Below are 22,536 nucleotides of genomic sequence, written 5' to 3'. Positions count from 1 at the left end.
CCGTGTTATAGTCCTAGGGTCTGACTCCTCCTCACCGTGTTGTAGTCCTAGGGTCTGACTCCTCCTCACCGTGTTGTAGTCCTAGGGTCTGACTCCTCCTCACCGTGTTGTAGTCCTAGGGTCTGACTCCTCCTCACCGTGTTGTAGTCCTAGGGTCTGACTCCTCCTTACCGTGTTGTAGTCCGCGGGTCTGACTCCTCCTCACTGTTGTAGTCCTACGGTCTGACTGTTCCTCCTCACCGTGTTGTAGTCCTAGGGTCTGACAGTCCTTACCGTGTTGTAGTCCTAGGGTCTGACAGCCCTTACCGTGTTGTAGTCCTAGGGTCTGACCCCTTCTTACCGTGTTGTAGTCCTAGGGTCTGACAGTCCTTACCGTGTTGTAGTCCTAGGGTCTGACTCCTCCTTACCGTGTTGTAGTCCTAGGGTCTGACAGTCCTTACCGTGTTGTAGTCCTAGGGTCTGACTCCTTCTTACCGTGTTGTAGTCCTAGGGTCTGACAGTCCTTACCGTGTTGTAGTCCTAGGGTCTGACAGACCTTACCGTGTTGTAGTCCTAGGGTCTGACTCCTCCTTACCGTGTTGTAGTCCTAGGGTCTGACTTCTCCTTACCGTGTTGTAGTCCTCGGGTCTGACTCCTCCTCACTGTTGTAGTCCTACGGTCTGACTGTTCCTCCTCACCGTGTTGTAGTCCTAGGGTCTGACTGTTCTTCCTCACCGTGTTGTAGTCCTAGGGTCTGACAGTCCTTACCGTGTTGTAGTCCTAGGGTCTGACAGTCCTTACCGTGTTGTAGTCCTAGGGTCTGACTCCTCCTTACCGTGTTGTAGTCCTAGGGTCTGACTCCTTCTTACCGTGTTGTAGTCCTAGGGTCTGACAGTCCTTACCGTGCTGTAGTCCTAGGGTCTGACTCCTCCTTACCGTGTTGTAGTCCTAGGGTCTGACAGTCCTTACCGTGTTGTAGTCCTAGGGTCTGACTGTCCTTACCTTGTTGTAGTCCTAGGGTCTGACTCCACCTTACCGTGTTGTAGTCCTAGGGTCTGACAGTTCTTACCGTGTTGTAGTCCTAGGGTCTGACTGTCCTAACTTCCCTGAAACCCCTGGAAGTTATCAGAGTGAATTATTGAACTCCTGTTGATGGGAACTATTAAATATAGATACTGCTTGTGATGTATATTGGATTGACAGGTGGGGATGAGTGGCAGAGTAAGAGCTGTAGTCAGGATGAGGAGATGAAAGACTGAATTCATTAGACTCTAGAGCAGGGGTGTCAAACATACGGCCCGCGGGCCGGAACCGGCCCCCAAGGAGGTTCGATCAGGCCCGCAGGATAATTTGAAAGTGGAAAAAATGCATAAAAGACATGGAATTAATATTTTTAATTCGCTGCAATTCATGGATTATCCGCTAAGGGGCGCACTCTTTCCATCAGAGTAGAAGACAAGCCGCATCACTGAGACAGACTGAAAACAGCAGACGGTATCAATGCGCCATCTGCTGCTTGTTACGACGTTGTTAATACCTTGGTCTCTACCTCTCCGCTACACCCTCATTAGCCAAAATGTCGTTATCCAAACGGAGAAAAGTAGATAAGGAGTGTAGAATTTTCAAAGAAAAATGGACCACGTCCTATTTATTTACAGAGATGCACGGAAAACCTTCGTGCTTGGTGTGTTTGCAACAAGTTTCGGTATTGAAGGAATATAATATTCGACGCCACTACGAGACTCATCACAGCGAAAAATATGACGGCTTGCAAGGACAACTGAGAAGAGATAAGATTAACGAATTGCTGGCGGGTCTGAGGAAACAGCAGTCAACTTTCATCCAGAGCCGAGAAGTCAGTGAAGCAGCGGTAAAAGCCAGTATTGTATGTGTATGTATGTTTCATGTATGAAGTTTACAGATTTACAGGACAGGCGAACACTTTCTTCATTACACATTTAAAATCACTCTCCTTAGTTTGTAAGGTGTACGCAGGGATTACATTTAGATTTTATATGCGTATGTGTAAGTGGTTTAAAAATTCCTTTCTTTAAAAGTCTCATTTAATCTTAAAGTGCATTACTATATTTTTCAGTACCAATTAAAGTTTTGTGCCTTTGTACAATCAGTGGGATCAGTTGCAATGCATATTTGTGAATGATAAAAGTAAATTGCACATTTGTCTAAGGAAATATGAGGTGTTTCATGAAATGTTTTGTAAAAGGATAGTTCATTAAATTTCAATATTTTCCTAATGTTCTTGTGCTTCTTTACACCAAAACAAAGGAAAGACATGATATTTTGGTTATTTATAGCAGAGTATGGTATAATTTTAATGGTCCGGCCCACTTGACATCTCCCTAGGCCGTATGTGGCCCACGATGCGAAATGAGTTTGACACCCCTGCTCTAGAGACATCTCTCTCACTATCCATCGTCTCCTCTTTCACTCACTTCCTCTCTTTCTTCCCCTGTTTCTCTTCTCTCCTCTCTCCATTCTCAGTCCCTTCCTAGAAGTCTCTCTCCTGTTTCACACACTTACTAACCCTCTTTCTCTCTCTCCCTTTCTCTCTCTCCCTCTCTATCTCTCCCACCCCTCTCCCGCATATCAGCAAGAGGGGATATCAGCAAGCCAATTAGATGAGGGCTTTCAGTGAATGTGATATGTGATGCAGCTAAAAAGTCTTGATAATTATACTCCAGTATCCTTGGATAATGTTCCCCAGGCCTGGTCTCCAGTCAACAAGAGGTTTGTAGGGGTTAGAGCAGGTGTGAAGCTGAGCTGGCAAGAGGGGACGGAGAGGAAAGAGACTGAGATAGAGGCAGAGAACAGAACGTAAGACCTTGAGCATCCAGCGAACAAATATAAATTCTTAAAGAGGCTGTAGCCCGGTGTAGCCCGAGGTTACCTGGAGGATAAGACTGACTCTCTCTCTCTCTCTCTCACACACACACACACACACACACACACACACACACACACACACACACACACACACACACACATACACATACATACACACACAAAGACACACACACAAAGACACACACACAAAGACACACAAAGACACACACACACACACACACACAGACCGTAGAGTCATTAGGAATTGACTGGACCAAGGCTGATTCAGAGGTAGATGGAGATCAGATGCAGACTCCTCCAGTCAGCGTTTTAATAACACAGCACTAGTCCTTCTGTAAGCAGGAGGGTCACACCACTGTAACAGGAGCTCTTTTTGGACTGAGGCTGATTTATTAGGCTTTATTCAGCCTTACTCACACCTGTTGACTTGTGCTTTCCTGGGTTGAGTGAAGATGTCTGGGTTTGAGTGACTCAGCTTGTCTGTGAGGCAGAAGGAAAAGGGATCTGTTATCTTGTTAAATTAGATGGGAAGGAGTTGGCTTTTAGTATGGATAGCCTGCACCTGTTTCACCTTGCTCTCATGCTGGGTTGCTCTGTACGGTGTGGTGTGTATACTAATGTGTGTGTTCTCTATCCCCAGCCTGCCCATGCGTTTCTGGGTGAACATCCTGAAGAACCCTCACTTCATCTTTGACGTGCACGTGACGGAGGTGGTGGACGCGTCGCTGTCCGTCATCGCTCAGACCTTCATGGACGCCTGCACCAAGACGGAACACAAACTGACCCGGGAATCTCCCAGCAACAAGCTGCTCTATGCAAAGGAGATCTCCACCTATAAGAAGATGGTGGACGAGTGAGTTCCCTTTTCATGATTGACTGCCTATCAAATGAGCCGATACTGCAGTACTCATGGCCGATATAGAGAATAGGTTGCAGTCAGAACACACCAGAAGTACTACTGTCTCTCCTAGTGCATCAGAAACAACACAGGGGATAGGTTGGTAGGACCTGGCAGCCAATCAGACATCTCATCTCTCTATCATTCTGTCTCTCCTCAGTTACTACAAGGGAATCAAGCAGATGGTCCCAGTCAGTGACCAGGACATGAACACACACCTGGCTGAGGTGTCCAGGGTACGTACACGTGACCTCACATCTGTTTGTGCTTGTGTGTGGGCAGTCTTCTATTGCATCTTCAGAATACAACAATAAGGTTCATCCTTCCTTCTTTGTGCTCTCCAGGAACACACAGACACGCTGAATACCCAGGCAGCCTTGCACCAGCTCTACCAGTATGCCAGCAAATACTATGACGGGGTAAAAACCTTAGGACTCACTTCCTTGTTTGGTGGTTTGAAGGCCCTATCCTCTTGGTTAAGAACCTTAGGACTCACTTCCTTGTTTGGTGGTTTGAAGGCCCTATCCTCTTGGTTAAGAACCTTAGGACTCACTTCCTTGTTTGGTGGTTTGAAGGCCCTATCCTCTTGGTTAAGAACCTTAGGACTCACTTCCTTGTTTGGTGGTTTGAAGGCCCTATCCACTTGGTTAAGAACCTTAGGACTCACTTCCTTGTTTGGTGGTTTGAAGGCCCTATCCTCTTGGTTAAGAACCTTAGGACTCACTTCCTTGTTTGGTGGTTTGAAGGCCCTATCCACTTGGTTAAGAACCTTAGGACTCACTTCCTTGTTTGGTGGTTTGAAGGCCCTATCCACTTGGTTAAGAACCTTAGGACTCACTTCCTTGTTTGGTGGTTTGAAGGCCCTATCCTCTTGGTTAAGAACCTTAGGACTCACTTCCTTGTTTGGTGGTTTGAAGGCCCTATCCTCTTGGTTAAGAACCTTAGGACTCACTTCCTTGTTTGGTGGTTTGAAGGCCCTATCCACTTGGTTAAGAACCTTAGGACTCACTTCCTTGTTTGGTGGTTTGAAGGCCCTATCCTCTTGGTTAAGAACCTTAGGACTCACTTCCTTGTTTGGTGGTTTGAAGGCCCTATCCTCTTGGTTAAGAACCTTAGGACTCACTTCCTTGTTTGGTGGTTTGAAGGCCCTATCCACTTGGTTAAGAACCTTAGGACTCACTTCCTTGTTTGGTGGTTTGAAGGCCCTATCCACTTGGTTAAGAACCTTAGGACTCACTTCCTTGTTTGGTGGTTTGAAGGCCCTATCCTCTTGGTTAAGAACCTTAGGACTCACTTCCTTGTTTGGTGGTTTGAAGGCCCTATCCTCTTGGTTAAGAACCTTAGGACTCACTTCCTTGTTTGGTGGTTTGAAGGCCCTATCCTCTTGGTTAAGAACCTTAGGACTCACTTCCTTGTTTGGTGGTTTGAAGGCCCTATCCTCTTGGTTAAGAACCTTAGGACTCACTTCCTTGTTTGGTGGTTTTGAAGGCCCTATCCTCTTGGTTGACTACCTCTGCATTGTCTCTACGTCCTGTAGGAAATTAGACAAATTGATGTCACTTTCTGTTGTAGGAAAATCTGTTTACGACTGTCTCTTCTGTCCTCTCTCATCTCCCTCCCTCCCTCCCTCCAGATCATCCAGTCTTTAGATGAGGACCCAGCCGCCCAGAGTAAACAGCTGACTCTGCGGCTGCAGCAGATAGCCGCCGCCCTCGAGAACAAAGTCACCGACCTTTAACCTCTGACCCCTAGAGAAAGGGGGAGGAGCTATGGGACCACTCTGTAGACCAAGATGAGGGGGACCGGAGACTGAGGCAGACTTCAGACTATTACAGTATCAACCATGAAGAGTTACACATATCTCTTCCCCCTAGAGACATGAGAAACTGTGGGAAACTATTGCGTTTTGGCGAAAATACTTGTGAAGGAGCAGAGCTACTGGGCCAAAGTTGGACAGGATGATCCCTAATCATCAGTCTCCCTCTCTCTCTCTGACTCTATGGATCCTATATACTGAATGAGCAAGGCCCTTCAGTACAGTCCCTGAGTGAGCTAGCAGACTGTAAACCCAGCCTACGGTATAGTCCCTGACTGAGCTAGCAGACTGTAAACCCAGCCTACGGTATAGTCCCTGAGTGAACTAGCAGACTGTAAACCCAGCCTACGGAGGATATACGGTACACCACCACTGACCAACCATAGCAACTATACCTGTCAGTCCCATGATATACAACCTGGTGTTGATGACTTACAGCTTGTACAGATAATCAGATGTTTAATGTGCTCCAGAGTAGACCAGAGTTAGGAGAGTGGTGTTGTATGTAAATATATTTTTATGGCACAGGCTTTATGCAAAAGACGCTTTACATACCAAGATGAAATTATTTTTAAAAAGGATGGATGGGCAAAACTAAGTTTGTTAATTTGTGTTTTTAAAAAGTTTCTAGAAGCGAAGAAGCAGGGTGTTCCATGATGTCATATCCTGTGTTTAATCGATTGGTTGCTTACTGTGTAATCTGCATTGCCATTGGCTAGTTATGACTGGTTAATCACTTTGTTTTTGTCATGATTTGTATTTGTCGTTGATCTATTTTTGATTTGGGTTCTCCGTGTAGAGCATTATGCAGGGGAATAGGATGCAGCAGCCTTGAACCACTTCACATGATGACCGTGTCACTATTCCGGGTCAGCGCTCCCCTATACAGTAGTAAAACAAGCCAAACAGACTCAAAGATGAAGCACATTCATACTGTACCAGAGACATCAACGTCTCCCTGAAACTAACTGGTGGACCAAGTTAGAGCTCACACACGTTAGGCTTTGGCTCGACTAAGTGCCCAATACACAGTGGACCTGAAGATCTTCTCATTTTTATACAAGAAATAAATCATTTGCCTTCATTTTTCCATCTTGGGTGCAGAAATAGTACGTATGTGGATAGATGAATCAGGGCTCTGTTAATCTGAAATGTAACCACTTTAGCTCAATGCTAATAGTATAGAATGTTTGCTGGTATGTGTTATGCCATAATTGTTTTTCTGTGTAATTTTTTTAAACAGTTTATTTCAAAATGGCTCTTATTGTCATTGTAGACCATTGCCTGTGTGTGAAACATGAAACTAGATATTGAAAAGAGAAATGCTAAAATGATCATTTCATATGTATATAATTGAATGGTACTTTTGTAAATCATTGAGCTGTGAACCACCATGACTTGTGGAGGTTGTCTACAGTACTGGTACTGCTTTCTCTAGTGATCCCTGTCACAGCTGTCAATTCTTCTGAAACCATTACGATGGATTTCAAACGTCATCCTTAAATCATTTGCCAAATAGTTTTCACATCGTCATCAGCTCGTTTGTTTTATCTGCTATGCAACTGCTTCATTTTGAATCACTTCTCAAATATATTTTAATACTAAACCAATGTGTTGATGTTGTCATGCTGAAGCTATAGGGGGTAGATGAATAGAATGTCTCTATGGTACATGATGTGATGCTGCCAATATCCTCACGTATTGACCTGGTGATTTATTTAAGGTGCGTCCCAAATGTTCCTGATATAGTGCGCTACCTTTGACCAGGGCCAGCGGGGCCCCCCCAAAAAGTGCACTATAAAGGCAATAGTGGTATTTGGGGCACTGCCTAAGTTCATCTGAGCAATGTTAGGTTGCTCCTTACTGTGTTCACCACTCGTAGGGTCAAATGGGGACACTTGTGTAACTCTGATAAATATTAATGCGTCTTTTGAATTGAAATTCGAGTCTTTCCTCAACTACAGGATTAGTCTCAGTTCATCTGAGGATGCTGGGTTCTCTAGGCTTGCCAGCTATATGGATGAATGAGGACCAATCCTAATATGGGATATGACTAAGCACCTAACTCAGACACTTGGATGAATGAGGACTAATCCTAATATGGGATATGACTTAGCACCTAACTCAGACACTTGGATGAATGACGACTAATCCTAATATGGGATATGACTTAGCACCTAACTCAGACACTTGCACAACTCTGTCATGAATATTAACAGGAATTGAGAGGGAATTGTGAGACTCTTTCCTCAGGTTGTGATTGGTCTCAGAACCCCTCTGTTACCATAGCAGGTGGCTATGACTGAGAATACGTCTCAAACGGCACCCTATTCCCTATAGGGCCCTGGTAGAAAAAGAAAGTAGTGCCCTATATAGGGAATAGGGTGCCTAGGGGTAGATGGCATCAGCAGACTGTCTGGTGTTGCTATGGTTGCCAGTCACATACCCAGTCTCTGCCCACTCTAGAGGACCCACACCAGCCAGACAGACGGACACAGCAGGGGAACTCTTTGATCTCTAATTACAATCAGACTGCACAAGTCATCACTGACTGACTCATTTATGCATTCTCTTTTTTCATTTTCTTTGTCACTTTCTCTCTTGTTCTCCATGGTTCTTTCTCACTCTTCTCCTCTTATGTATGTCCCTCTCTCCTCTCTCGTTCTCCCTCCTCTCTCATTCTCCCTCATCTCTCGTTCTCTCTCTCCCCTCTCGTTCTCTCTCGTCTCTCCCCTCTCGTTCTCTCTCGTCTCTCCCCTCTCGTTCTCTCCCCTCTCTCCCCTCTCGTTCTCTCCCCTCTCGTTCTCTCCCCTCTCGTTATCTCCCCTCTCTCCCCTCTCGTTCTCTCTCCCCTCTCGTTCTCTCCTCTCTCGTTCTCTCCTCTCGTTCTCTCTCTCATCTCTCGTTCTCTCTCTCCTCTCTCGTTCTCTCTCTCATCTCATCTCTCGTTCTCTCTCTCCTCTCTCGTTCTCTCTCTCCTCTCTCGTTCTCTCTCCTCTCTCGTTCTCTCTCTCCTATGTTGACAGTCAATTAAAGCTCTGCAATAATCTTAATGAATAGAGAATTGTTGGTAATAATAATAAATGTAGTGATGACGGGAGGAGTAAAGAGAAGACATTATTTGATTTATTATCAGAGAATTAGGGTGTCCCTCAAATGGTACCCTGTTCCCTACATTTGTCAAAATGGTCAAAAGTAGAGTACAATGCAGGGAATAGGGTGTCATTTGGGACACACACTAATAGTAAAACCATGACACGGTCAGCACTGTAATGGGTAAAACCGTGACACGGTCAACACTGTAATGGGTAAGACCATGACACGGTCAACACTGCAATGGGTAAAACTGTGACACGGTCAACACTGTAATGGGTAAAACTGTAATTGGTAAAACCCATGACACGGGCAACACTGTAATGGGTAAAACTGTAATGGGTAAAACCCATGACACGGTCAACACTGTAATGGGTAAAACCCAGGACACGGTCAACACTGCAATAGGTAAAACACATGACACGGTCAACACTGTAATGGGTAAAACCCATGACACGGTCAACACTGTAATGGGTAAAACCCATTACACGGCCAACACTGTAATGGGTAAAACCCATTACACGGCCAACACTGTAATGGGTAAAACCCATGACACGGTCAGCACTTTAATGGGTAAAACCGTGACACGGTCAACACTGTAATGGGTAAAACCCATGACACGGTCAACACTGTAATGGGTAAAACCATGACAGGGTCAACACTGTAATGGGTAAAACCATGGTGCGGTCAACACTGTAATGGGTAAACCCATGACACGGTCAACACTGTAATGGGTAAAACCCATTACACGGTCAACACTGCAATGGCTAAAACCATGACACGGTCAACACTGTAATGGGTAAAACCCATGGCACGGTCAACACTGTAATGGGTAAAAACCATGACACGGTCAACACTGTAATGGGTAAAAACCATGACACGGTCAACACTGCAATAGGTAAAACACATGACACGGTCAACACTGTAATGGGTAAAACCCATGACACGGTCAACACTGTAATGGGTAAAACCCATTACACGGCCAACACTGTAATGGGTAAAACCCATGACACGGTCAGCACTTTAATGGGTAAAACCGTGACACGGTCAACACTGTAATGGGTAAAACCGATGACACGGTCAACACTGTAATGGGTAAAACCATGACAGGGTCAACACTGTAATGGGTAAAACCATGGTGCGGTCAACACTGTAATGGGTAAACCCATGACACGGTCAACACTGTAATGGGTAAAACCCATTACACGGTCAACACTGCAATGGGTAAAACCATGACACGGTCAACATTGTAATGGGTAAAACCCATGGCACGGTCAACACTGTAATGGGTAAAAACCATGACACGGTCAACACTGTAATGGGTAAAAACCATGACACGGTCAACACTGTAATGGGTAAAACCATGACACGGTCAACACTGTAATGGGTAAAACCCATGACACGGTCAACACTGTAATGGGTAAAACCATGACACGGTCAACACTGTAATGGGTAAAAACCATGACACGGTCAACACTGTAATGGGTAAAACCATGACAGGGTCAACACTGTAATGGGTAAAACCATGGCGCGGTCAACACTGTAATGGGTAAACCCATGACACGGTCAACACTGTAATGGGTAAAACCATGGTGCGGTCAACACTGTAATGGGTAAAACCCATGGTGCGGTCAACACTGTAATGGGTAAAACCATGACACGGTCAACACTGTAATGGGTAAAACACATGGCACGGTCAACACTGTAATGGGTAAAACCATGACACGGTCAACACTGTAATGGGTAAAACCCATGACACGGTCAGCACTTTAATGGGTAAAACCGTGACACGGTCAACACTGTAATGGGTAAAACCCATGACACGGTCAACACTGTAATGGGTAAAACCATGACAGGGTCAACACTGTAATGGGTAAAACCATGGTGCGGTCAACACTGTAATGGGTAAACCCATGACACGGTCAACACTGTAATGGGTAAAACCCATTACACGGTCAACACTGCAATGGCTAAAACCATGACACGGTCAACACTGTAATGGGTAAAACCCATGGCACGGTCAACACTGTAATGGGTAAAAACCATGACACGGTCAACACTGTAATGGGTAAAAACCATGACACGGTCAACACTGCAATAGGTAAAACACATGACACGGTCAACACTGTAATGGGTAAAACCCATGACACGGTCAACACTGTAATGGGTAAAACCCATTACACGGCCAACACTGTAATGGGTAAAACCCATGACACGGTCAGCACTTTAATGGGTAAAACCGTGACACGGTCAACACTGTAATGGGTAAAACCCATGACACGGTCAACACTGTAATGGGTAAAACCATGACAGGGTCAACACTGTAATGGGTAAAACCATGACAGGGTCAACACTGTAATGGGTAAAACCATGGTGCGGTCAACACTGTAATGGGTAAACCCATGACACGGTCAACACTGTAATGGGTAAAACCCATTACACGGTCAACACTGCAATGGGTAAAACCATGACACGGTCAACACTGTAATGGGTAAAACCCATGGCACGGTCAACACTGTAATGGGTAAAAACCATGACACGGTCAACACTGTAATGGGTAAAAACCATGACACGGTCAACACTGTAATGGGTAAAACCATGACACGGTCAACACTGTAATGGGTAAAACCCATGACACGGTCAACACTGTAATGGGTAAAACCATGACACGGTCAACACTGTAATGGGTAAAAACCATGACACGGTCAACACTGTAATGGGTAAAACCATGACAGGGTCAACACTGTAATGGGTAAAACCATGGTGCGGTCAACACTGTAATGGGTAAACCCATGACACGGTCAACACTGTAATGGGTAAAACCATGGTGCGGTCAACACTGTAATGGGTAAAACCCATGGTGCGGTCAACACTGTAATGGGTAAAACCATGACACGGTCAACACTGTAATGGGTAAAACACATGGCACGGTCAACACTGTAATGGGTAAAACCATGACACGGTCAACACTGTAATGGGTAAAACCCATGACACGGTCAACACTGTAATGGGTAAAACCATGACACGGTCAACACTGTAATGGGTAAAACCCATGATACGGTCAACACTGTAATGGGTAAAACCCATGACACGGTCAGCACTTTAATGGGTAAAACCCATGACACAGTCAACACTGTAATGGGTAAAACCCATGACACGGTCAACAGTGTAATGGGTAAAACCCATTACACGGTCAACACTGGAATGGGTAAAACCCATTACACGGTCAACACTGTAATGGGTAAAACCCATGGTACGGTCAACACTGTAATGGGTAAACCCATGACACGGTCAACACTGTAATGGGTAAAACACATGACACGGTCAACACTGTAATGGGTAAAACCCATGACACGGTCAACACTGTAATGGGTAAAACCCATGACACGGTCAACACTGTAATGGGTAAACCCATGACACGGTCAACACTGTAATGGGTAAACCCATGACACGGTCAGCACTTTAATGGGTAAAACCCATGACACGGTCAACACTGTAATGGGTAAAACCCATGACACGGTCAACAGTGTAATGGGTAAAACCATGACACGGTCAACACTGTAATGGGTAAAACCCATGACACGGTCAACACTGTAATGGGTAAAACCCATGACTAGGTCAACACTGTAATGGGTAAAACCCATGACTAGGTCAACACTGTAATGGATAAACCCATGACACGGTCATCACTGTAATGGGTAAAACCATGTTATGGTCAACACTGTAATGGGCAAAACCATGATATGGTCAACATTGTAATGGGTAAAACCCATGACATGGTCAACACTGTAATGGGTAAAACCCATGGTACGGTCAACACTGTAATGGGTAAAACCCATTACACGGTCAACACGAATGGGTAAAACCCATGACACGGTCAGCACTGTAATGGGTAAAACCCATGGTGCGGTCAACACTAATGGGTAAGTGATGTGTGTGTTGACTGACTGAACACAGTGGACCAGTGTTTTTCCTCCCTACATCCTAACAGTGTATTTTGGACTACAGATGAAAGCTTTGTTGGGCTGCAGTTGGGCTGTAGCAACAACTGTTTAATAAAGTCCAGTGAGGACAAACCTAATACTCACCACTACTTAATGGTTCAGAAAGGAGAGCTTGGTGCTTTATGAAGCCACCCACACTCAACATGAGTGTTTTGTAGTCAGAGAATGTTGATCGAGACTCATTTTATTCAAGAGATCAGCTATTGTGTGTGTGTGTGTGTCTGTGTGCGTTCTTCCGTGTGTAGTTTTGAGCAATGTTTCTGTCCATGCTGCTGAGCAGGTCTGTGTGAACTCTTCTGACTGAGATGTGATTCCTCCTCTGTCTGTTAAGCCTGTTGGTGTTCCTGACTGTGGCCTGGACTGGGTTGGCATGAAGAGTGGTGAGATGTCCGCCTGCCCACGTCAGTGAATCGGCTGGCTGTGTGGAAACTAGGCTTCTAACCAAATGCCCCAGCCTTGCCTGCCCTGCCCTGCCTGCCTAGCAGAGGAGAAGTGGGCAACACATTTAGAGAATGCCAGCCAGATACCCCTTCCAGGTCTGGTCTGGGGCTCCTCTCCTCTGCAATCTCAGCCATGACTGACTGAACTCTGGCCGACACTGGTCCAACAGCCAGGCCAGACTTCCAACAGCCAGGCCAGGCCAGACTTCCAACAGCCAGGCCAGACTTCCGTTCCTCTACATCTCTTAAAGCCCCAACATACAGAACCCTTTGCTATACAATACAGTCTGTTCAGAAGACGTTGTCCTGAATGTATTCGTCTGTTCTGTATATTTGAGTGTAAACACTGAACAGGGGCAAGAGCTCTGTAAAGACGTCCTCGTTAGCCCAGGGCACTAACGGCTCTGCTAAAATGAAATACAAAAGGATGAAAGCGTTTGGGTTCTTGTCTTGTCAACAAGCCCCTCGTAGCAGAGGGTGTATCAAAGTCCCCACACACACACACTGCATCAATGTTACTGTACAGTATATTAGAGTACACTATAATAGGTTTCCCAAACTATCCTGCCAGAGAGGGGTGGACACTGATCTGATGGGAGATGGCCAGAGAGAGGGGTGGACACTGATCTGATGGGAGACGGCCAGAGAGATGGGTGGACACTGATCTGATGGGAGACGGCCAGAGAGATGGGTGGACACTGATCTGATGGGAGATGGCCAGAGAGATGGGTGGACACTGATCTGATGGGAGATGGCCAGAGAGAGGTGTGGACACTGATCTGATGGGAGATGGCCAGAGAGAGGTGTGGACACTGATCTGATGGGAGATGGCCAGAGAGAGGTGTGGACACTGATCTGATGGGAGATACCCAGAGAGAGGTGTGGACACTGATCTGATGGGAGATGGCCAGAGAGAGGGGTGGACACTGATCTGATGGGAGATGGCCAGAGAGAGGTGTGGACACTGATCTGATGGGAGATGGCCAGAGAGAGGGGTGGACACTGATCTGATGGGAGATGGCCAGAGGGAGAGGTGGACACTGATCTGATGGTAGATGGCAAGAGAGAGAGACTATTGGAGGATGTCAACATCCCACCATCACAACAGCTCTCCATCTGTAATAGTCACACCCTATTCCCTAATGTAGTGCAGTAATTGTGGGCACTATATAGGGAATAGAGTGCCATTTGGAGCATAATCACTGTCATTCTCCTGCTAACTGATTTATTTCACTGTCATACCACACTAGTATAGCGCGTAGAATGAAGTAATGTATTGGTCATTCATTCTAAGTGCTATCCTAGTGTGGATATTGGAATGCACTACTTGTCTCCTAAATGGGAGCCTTATGGAAGTCCTATGTGACCCTAAGGAATCGCTGTTGGGAGGTTATATTTGAATTTCCCTCGTCAGCCCACTGACTCAAAAGAGGTGGCGTAATGAAGTAGTTAAGTAAAGTAGTTACGTAATCAGACCAACCCTCATGAGAAATTCTTTAGTATCTGCAGATGTGGCTTCGTCATAACAGCAGCATAGTGTGTGTGGACAGCTAGAGTCACGTGGACAGGACAAGCCATAAGACTGATAAGTAGTCTAATCAAATGGCTACCCGCTGCTGCTTATTATCTATCCTGTTACCTATTCACTTTACCCCTACCTATATGTCCATACTGTAGCTACCTCGTACCCCTGCACATCCTCTCTTTACCCCTACCTATATGTCCATACTGTAGCTACCTCGTACCCCTGCACATCATCTCTTTACCCCTACCTATATGTCCATACTGTAGCTACCGTAATTACCTCGTACCCCTGCACATCATCTCTTTACCCCTACCTATATGTCCATACTGTAGCTACCGTAATTACCTCGTACCCCTGCACATCATCTCTTTACCCCTACCTATATGTCCATACTGTAGCTACCGTAATTACCTCGTACCCCTGCACATCATCTCTTTACCCCTACCTATATGTCCATACTGTAGCTACCTTAATTACCTCGTACCCCTGCACATCATCTCTTTACCCCTACCTATATGTCCATACTGTAGCTACCTTAATTACCTCGTACCCCTGCACATCATCTCTTTACCCCTACCTATATGTCCATACTGTAGCTACCTTAATTTCCTCGTACCCCTGCACATCATCTCTTTACCCCTACCTATATGTCCATACTGTAGCTACCTTAATTACCTCGTACCCCTGCACATCATCTCTTTACCCCTACCTATATGTCCATACTGTAGCTACCGTAATTACCTCGTACCCCTGCACATCATCTCTTTACCCCTACCTATATGTCCATACTGTAGCTACCGTAATTACCTCGTACCCCTGCACATCATCTCTTTACCCCTACCTATATGTCCATACTGTAGCTACCGTAATTACCTCGTACCCCTGCACATCATCTCTTTACCCCTACCTATATGTCCATACTGTAGCTACCGTAATTACCTCGTACCCCTGCACATCATCTCTTTACCCCTACCTATATGTCCATACTGTAGCTACCGTAATTACCTCGTACCCCTGCACATCATCTCTTTACCCCTACCTATATGTCCATACTGTAGCTACCTTAATTACCTCGTACCCCTGCACATCATCTCTTTACCCCTACCTATATGTCCATACTGTAGCTACCGTAATTACCTCGTACCCCTGCACATCATCTCTTTACCCCTACCTATATGTCCATACTGTAGCTCCCGTAATTACCTCGTACCCCTGCACATCATCTCTTTACCCCTACCTATATGTCCATACTGTAGCTACCTTAATTACCTCGTACCCCTGCACATCATCTCTTTACCCCTACCTATATGTCCATACTGTAGCTACCGTAATTACCTCGTACCCCTGCACATCATCTCTTTACCCCTACCTATATGTCCATACTGTAGCTACCTGTAATTACCTCGTACCCCTGCACATCATCTCTTTACCCCTACCTATATGTCCATACTGTAGCTACCGTAATTACCTCGTACCCCTGCACATCATCTCTTTACCCCTACCTATATGTCCATACTGTAGCTACCGTAATTACCTCGTACCCCTGCACATCATCTCTTTACCCCTACCTATATGTCCATACTGTAGCTACCGTAATTACCTCGTACCCCTGCACATCATCTCTTTACCCCTACCTATATGTCCATACTGTAGCTACCGTAATTACCTCGTACCCCTGCACATCATCTCTTTACCCCTACCTATATGTCCATACTGTAGCTACCGTAATTACCTCGTACCCCTGCACATCATCTCTTTACCCCTACCTATATGTCCATACTGTAGCTACCGTAATTACCTCGTACCCCTGCACATCATCTCTTTACCCCTACCTATATGTCCATACTGTAGCTACCGTAATTACCTCGTACCCCTGCACATCATCTCTTTACCCCTACCTATATGTCCATACTGTAGCTACCGTAATTACCTCGTACCCCTGCACATCATCTCTTTACCCCTACCTATATGTCCATACTGTAGCTACCTTAATTACCTCGTACCCCTGCACATCATCTCTTTACCCCTACCTATATGTCCATACTGTAGCTACCGTAATTACCTCGTACCCCTGCACATCATCTCTTTACCCCTACCTATATGTCCATACTGTAGCTACCGTAATTACCTCGTACCCCTGCACATCATCTCTTTACCCCTACCTATATGTCCATACTGTAGCTACCGTTAATTACCTCGTACCCCTGCACATCATCTCTTTACCCCTACCTATATGTCCATACTGTAGCTACCGTAATTACCTCGTACCCCTGCACATCATCTCTTTACCCCTACCTATATGTCCATACTGTAGCTACCGTAATTACCTCGTACCCCTGCACATCATCTCTTTACCCCTACCTATATGTCCATACTGTAGCTACCGTAATTACCTCGTACCCCTGCACATCATCTCTTTACCCCTACCTATATGTCCATACTGTAGCTACCGTAATTACCTCGTACCCCTGCACATCATCTCTTTACCCCTACCTATATGTCCATACTGTAGCTACCGTAATTACCTCGTACCCCTGCACATCATCTCTTTACCCCTACCTATATGTCCATACTGTAGCTGCTCTACCGTAATTACCTCGTACCCCTGCACATCATCTCTTTACCCCTACCTATATGTCCATACTGTAGCTACCGTAATTACCTCGTACCCCTGCACATCATCTCTTTACCCCTACCTATATGTCCATACTGTAGCTACCGTAATTACCTCGTACCCCTGCACATCATCTCTTTACCCCTACCTATATGTCCATACTGTAGCTACCGTAATTACCTCGTACCCCTGCACATCATCTCTTTACCCCTACCTATATGTCCATACTGTAGCTACCGTAATTACCTCGTACCCCTGCACATCATCTCTTTACCCCTACCTATATGTCCATACTGTAGCTACCGTAATTACCTCGTACCCCTGCACATCATCTCTTTACCCCTACCTATATGTCCATACTGTAGCTACCGTAATTACCTCGTACCCCTGCACATCATCTCTTTACCCCTACCTATATGTCCATACTGTAGCTACCGTAATTACCTCGTACCCCTGCACATCATCTCTTTACCCCTACCTATATGTCCATACTGTAGCTACCGTAATTACCTCGTACCCCTGCACATCATCTCTTTACCCCTACCTATATGTCCATACTGTAGCTACCGTAATTACCTCGTACCCCTGCACATCATCTCTTTACCCCTACCTATATGTCCATACTGTAGCTACCGTAATTACCTCGTACCCCTGCACATCATCTCTTTACCCCTACCTATATGTCCATACTGTAGCTACCGTAATTACCTCGTACCCCTGCACATCATCTCTTTACCCCTACCTATATGTCCATACTGTAGCTACCGTAATTACCTCGTACCCCTGCACATCATCTCTTTACCCCTACCTATATGTCCATACTGTAGCTACCGTAATTACCTCGTACCCCTGCACATCATCTCTTTACCCCTACCTATATGTCCATACTGTAGCTACCGTAATTACCTCGTACCCCTGCACATCATCTCTTTACCCCTACCTATATGTCCATACTGTAGCTACCGTAATTACCTCGTACCCCTGCACATCATCTCTTTACCCCTACCTATATGTCCATACTGTAGCTACCGTAATTACCTCGTACCCCTGCACATCATCTCTTTACCCCTACCTATATGTCCATACTGTAGCTACCGTAATTACCTCGTACCCCTGCACATCATCTCTTTACCCCTACCTATATGTCCATACTGTAGCTACCGTAATTACCTCGTACCCCTGCACATCATCTCTTTACCCCTACCTATATGTCCATACTGTAGCTACCGTAATTACCTCGTACCCCTGCACATCATCTCTTTACCCCTACCTATATGTCCATACTGTAGCTACCGTAATTACCTCGTACCCCTGCACATCATCTCTTTACCCCTACCTATATGTCCATACTGTAGCTACCGTAATTACCTCGTACCCCTGCACATCATCTCTTTACCCCTACCTATATGTCCATACTGTAGCTACCGTAATTACCTCGTACCCCTGCACATCATCTCTTTACCCCTACCTATATGTCCATACTGTAGCTACCGTAATTACCTCGTACCCCTGCACATCATCTCTTTACCCCTACCTATATGTCCATACTGTAGCTACCGTAATTACCTCGTACCCCTGCACATCATCTCTTTACCCCTACCTATATGTCCATACTGTAGCTACCGTAATTACCTCGTACCCCTGCACATCATCTCTTTACCCCTACCTATATGTCCATACTGTAGCTACCGTAATTACCTCGTACCCCTGCACATCATCTCTTTACCCCTACCTATATGTCCATACTGTAGCTACCGTAATTACCTCGTACCCCTGCACATCATCTCTTTACCCCTACCTATATGTCCATACTGTAGCTACCGTAATTACCTCGTACCCCTGCACATCATCTCTTTGATTTGATTTGATTTTAGATGAGGTGTTTATGTCAGGTGGTCAAGAGGACATAGAGGTGACTGTATTTGTGTGTCTCTCGGTAGGGCTGGTGTGGGTGTAGATGTAGTTGCTTGACAAAGCTGCCCTCACATGGTCAAAAGTAGAATAACAACTCCACCAACAATCACTGCCATGGACACACAGTACAGTACATACTCCAAGTCCATTTTACATGAGCAAATGAAAGCGCTTTCTTCCCAGGCTCTGGGATATGAGGTAACTACAAGGCCTGGCCTATGTTAAAAGTGTTTAAAATGATTAGAAGACAAAAAAAAAACGATTGTCATTGTGTTGAATTGTCTTTGGAAAATAGAGACATGCCTTTTAAAAAGGTAGTGGTAATATTTCATTAAGTACAGAACAGTGTTGGCAGCTTAATTTACCCTGTCTCACGGCTCAACTTACCCAATACCCGGGGTAAGTTGTGCCAAGAGACCACTTTTCTAAACTGTAATGTTTACATGAATTCTGATTATTTCCAGAGAGACACAACATTGTGAAATATATGTAGATACCCTTGTTAGAAAGAATAATATATTTCCTTTGACGGAGTGATGCTGTATTAAAAACAGACCCCACTCTCCCCTACAGTTAGTGCATTCATCTTAAAGTGGCAATCTGGGGTAGCTAAAAACATTTTTCACATGGCTCTGTCTATGAATTTGAGAGGGGTTACATTTCTCTAGCCCTATCCCTCAGCTTTTTAGCAAAACAGTGGCAGGGAGTTCACTTTGTTATTGTTTCAACTGCTGATTGGCGCTTTAAGGAGCTCGGTGAGACAATACAACTGTGATATGTGGTTAAGCACAACTGCAGGAGGCGCCGTGGGGTTTATTTAAGATACTCTTCAAAGAGGTTGGGTTACGGAAGATGGGCAGGGACTCCGCTGTCCTGACGTAAGGGGAACCTTGTTCCACCATTGGGGAGCCAGGACAGAGAAGAGCTTTGACTGGGCTGTGTGGGAGTTAAACCCCTGCCGGGTAGGGAGGGCCAGTAGACCAGAGATGGTAGAATGGAGTGCTCGGGTTGGGATGTAGGGTTTGAGCCTAAAGGTAGAGAAGGGCAGTTTCCCAGGGTCTTAAAGTGGATGCGAGCTTTGACTGGAAGCAGTCCCAACCAGGGGCGTCATGCACCTTAAAAATCTGACGGGGTATAAAGTACATGAGAAGAAAATTTGATAATTTAGCATTTTTCAAACACCTATAACTCAAACACTTATTCCTGCAGTCTGGAGTCATAATCATTATGCTTAATTCTATGTAAAAATATATATATATTTTTCGACATATCTAAGCATTCATCTTGGTTATTTTTTTAAAGTAACTAAATAAGCTGCTCTGCACGTCTGCTAAAGTCTTTGTAAAAGATTGAAAGGTTTGTGAGTCTTATTCGGAAAATATGTTTTCTAATGTCTACCAACCTTGCCAGCAGGCATGGCAGCTAAGATTGTTAGACAAGCTAGCTACTCTAACTTGATTGATAGCCTGAAATGGCTTCTTGGTTTCTAGTTATGAGGTTGGGAGATTGGGAACCTGTCTGGGCTAGCTACATCTAACTTCATAACATTGCTAAGTGGCAAATAGTACTATAGAGAAACAAATATATAAAAAATAAAAATACAATCTTTTTCTTGAACAGGACCAACATTGGGCTTATGTCTCTGTCTCTGTCCCTGCTTGCAGTATGGTACACAATGTTACTGCAAAGAATGACTCATTCCTCCAAGCGTTTTTTGTTTGTTTTGTGAAACTGTGGAGTTACGGTGTGTGTATATATATATATATATAGCATTATATATATATATATAGCATTATAAGAGCTAAGGCGAGGACACACAAGTCTGCTGCTAGTCTTGGTCTTTGTAGAAAATGTGGAAAATAACAGTGTTATTGTCTGAAAGTATGGAGTTCCGGTCCGTTAAATATATATGCCATTAATGAACTGAGGCAAATAGCTCCAATTGGTGCCATCATGGTTGTTCCGGGGCCAGTGGGACGTCTTCATCCTGGTCAGATGAAGTACTAAAGCCTAGATGACAGGGTCCTGTGAAAGTACACACACAGGATGTCTCTGAGTCATAGCCATTACTGGTTAGACTGAATAACATGAACAACCAAACAGCCGTGACTGCTTGACTACCATGTGCACCTGAAATAGACTAATGATAGACAACCAGAGTGAAAATACAACCTCGCGGCTGTATATTCAGAATCTAGTTCTACAGAATCTGGTCACACGCATGACGTTTTCTGAAGATCCGTCTTTCTGATTTCTTAGAAATTAACTTTTTTCTTTGAATCTTCTAAAAGACTCTTAATAGAAGTCAATACAGCAGTTGTGCTCGTGCTTGACATGTTTTCTCCAATTATTTTTGGCCTTCATTTTAAACTTTCGACCTTGACGACACTCGGGGCCCATCCACTGCTGCATCCAGTAGCTAATGCCCTGGTAACCTTCCCTCAACCCTCCTTCGACTTTCCCGCAACCTTCCCCTGATGCAATCAGCAGCACGTGCTCCATAAACAGTGAACTGTGTCAGAAAGGTGCTCAGGGAGGGCTGGAGACATGGATACCCAAACATTTTAAGCACATTATGTGTAAGATTAGTCCCTGTGCCCAAGAACGCTAAAGTAACCTGCCTAAATGACTACTGACCCGTAGCACTCACATCTGTAGCCATGAAATGCTTTGAAAGGCTGGTCATGGTTCACATCAACACCATTATCCCAGAAACCATAGACCCACTCCAATTTGCATACCGCCCCAACAGATCCACAGATCCTGTGGACTACAGGAAAAGGAGGGCCGAGTCCGCCCCCATTCTTATGGACAGGGCTGTAGTGGAGAAGGTTGAGAGCTTCAAGTTCCTTGGTGTCCACATCACCAACAAACTAACATGGTCCAAGCACACCAAGACCATCGTGAAGAGGGCACGACAAAACCTATTCCCCCCTCAGGTTCAGGAAGATTATATTGATGATGTAGCACGGTTCAGGAAGATTGTATTGATGATGTAGCACGGTTCAGGAAGATTATATTGGTGATGTAGCACGGTTCAGGAAGATTATATTGATGATGTAGCACGGTTCAGGAAGATTATATTGATGATGTAGCACGGTTCAGGAAGATTATATTGATGATGTAGCACGGTTCAGGAAGATTATATTGGTGATGTAGCACGGTTCAGGAAGATTATATTGGTGATATAGGACGTTTCAGGAAGATTATATTGATGATGTAGCACGGTTCAGGAAGATTATATTGATGATGTAGCACGGTTCAGGAAGATTATATTGATGATGTAGCACGGTTCAGGAAGATTATATTGATGATATAGCACGGTTCAGGTAGATTATATTGGTGATGTAGCACGGTTCAGGAAGATTATATTGATGATGTAGCACGG

General features: G+C 45.0%; 1 protein-coding gene across 1 annotated transcript in view; it reads left to right on the top strand.

The window, feature by feature from the left end:
• Positions 1-7,164, top strand: part of LOC139533699 (plexin-B2-like) — a 73,629-nt gene extending 66,465 nt beyond the window's left edge. Inside the window, exons 34-37 of the mRNA XM_071331986.1 lie at positions 3,485-3,697; positions 3,903-3,978; positions 4,087-4,161; positions 5,376-7,164. Coding sequence (XP_071188087.1) covers positions 3,485-3,697; positions 3,903-3,978; positions 4,087-4,161; positions 5,376-5,480 — 469 coding nt within the window. The 3' untranslated portion in view covers positions 5,481-7,164. The remainder of the gene's footprint in view (positions 1-3,484; positions 3,698-3,902; positions 3,979-4,086; positions 4,162-5,375) is intronic.
• Positions 7,165-22,536: the final 15,372 nt, after the last annotated feature.

This window comes from Salvelinus alpinus, chromosome 11 (genome assembly GCF_045679555.1).
Source record: "Salvelinus alpinus chromosome 11, SLU_Salpinus.1, whole genome shotgun sequence".
Taxonomy (NCBI): Eukaryota; Metazoa; Chordata; class Actinopteri; order Salmoniformes; family Salmonidae; genus Salvelinus; species Salvelinus alpinus.
The sequence above is the reverse complement of the archived record's forward strand: the minus strand, read 5'-3'. Positions and strand labels throughout refer to the sequence as shown.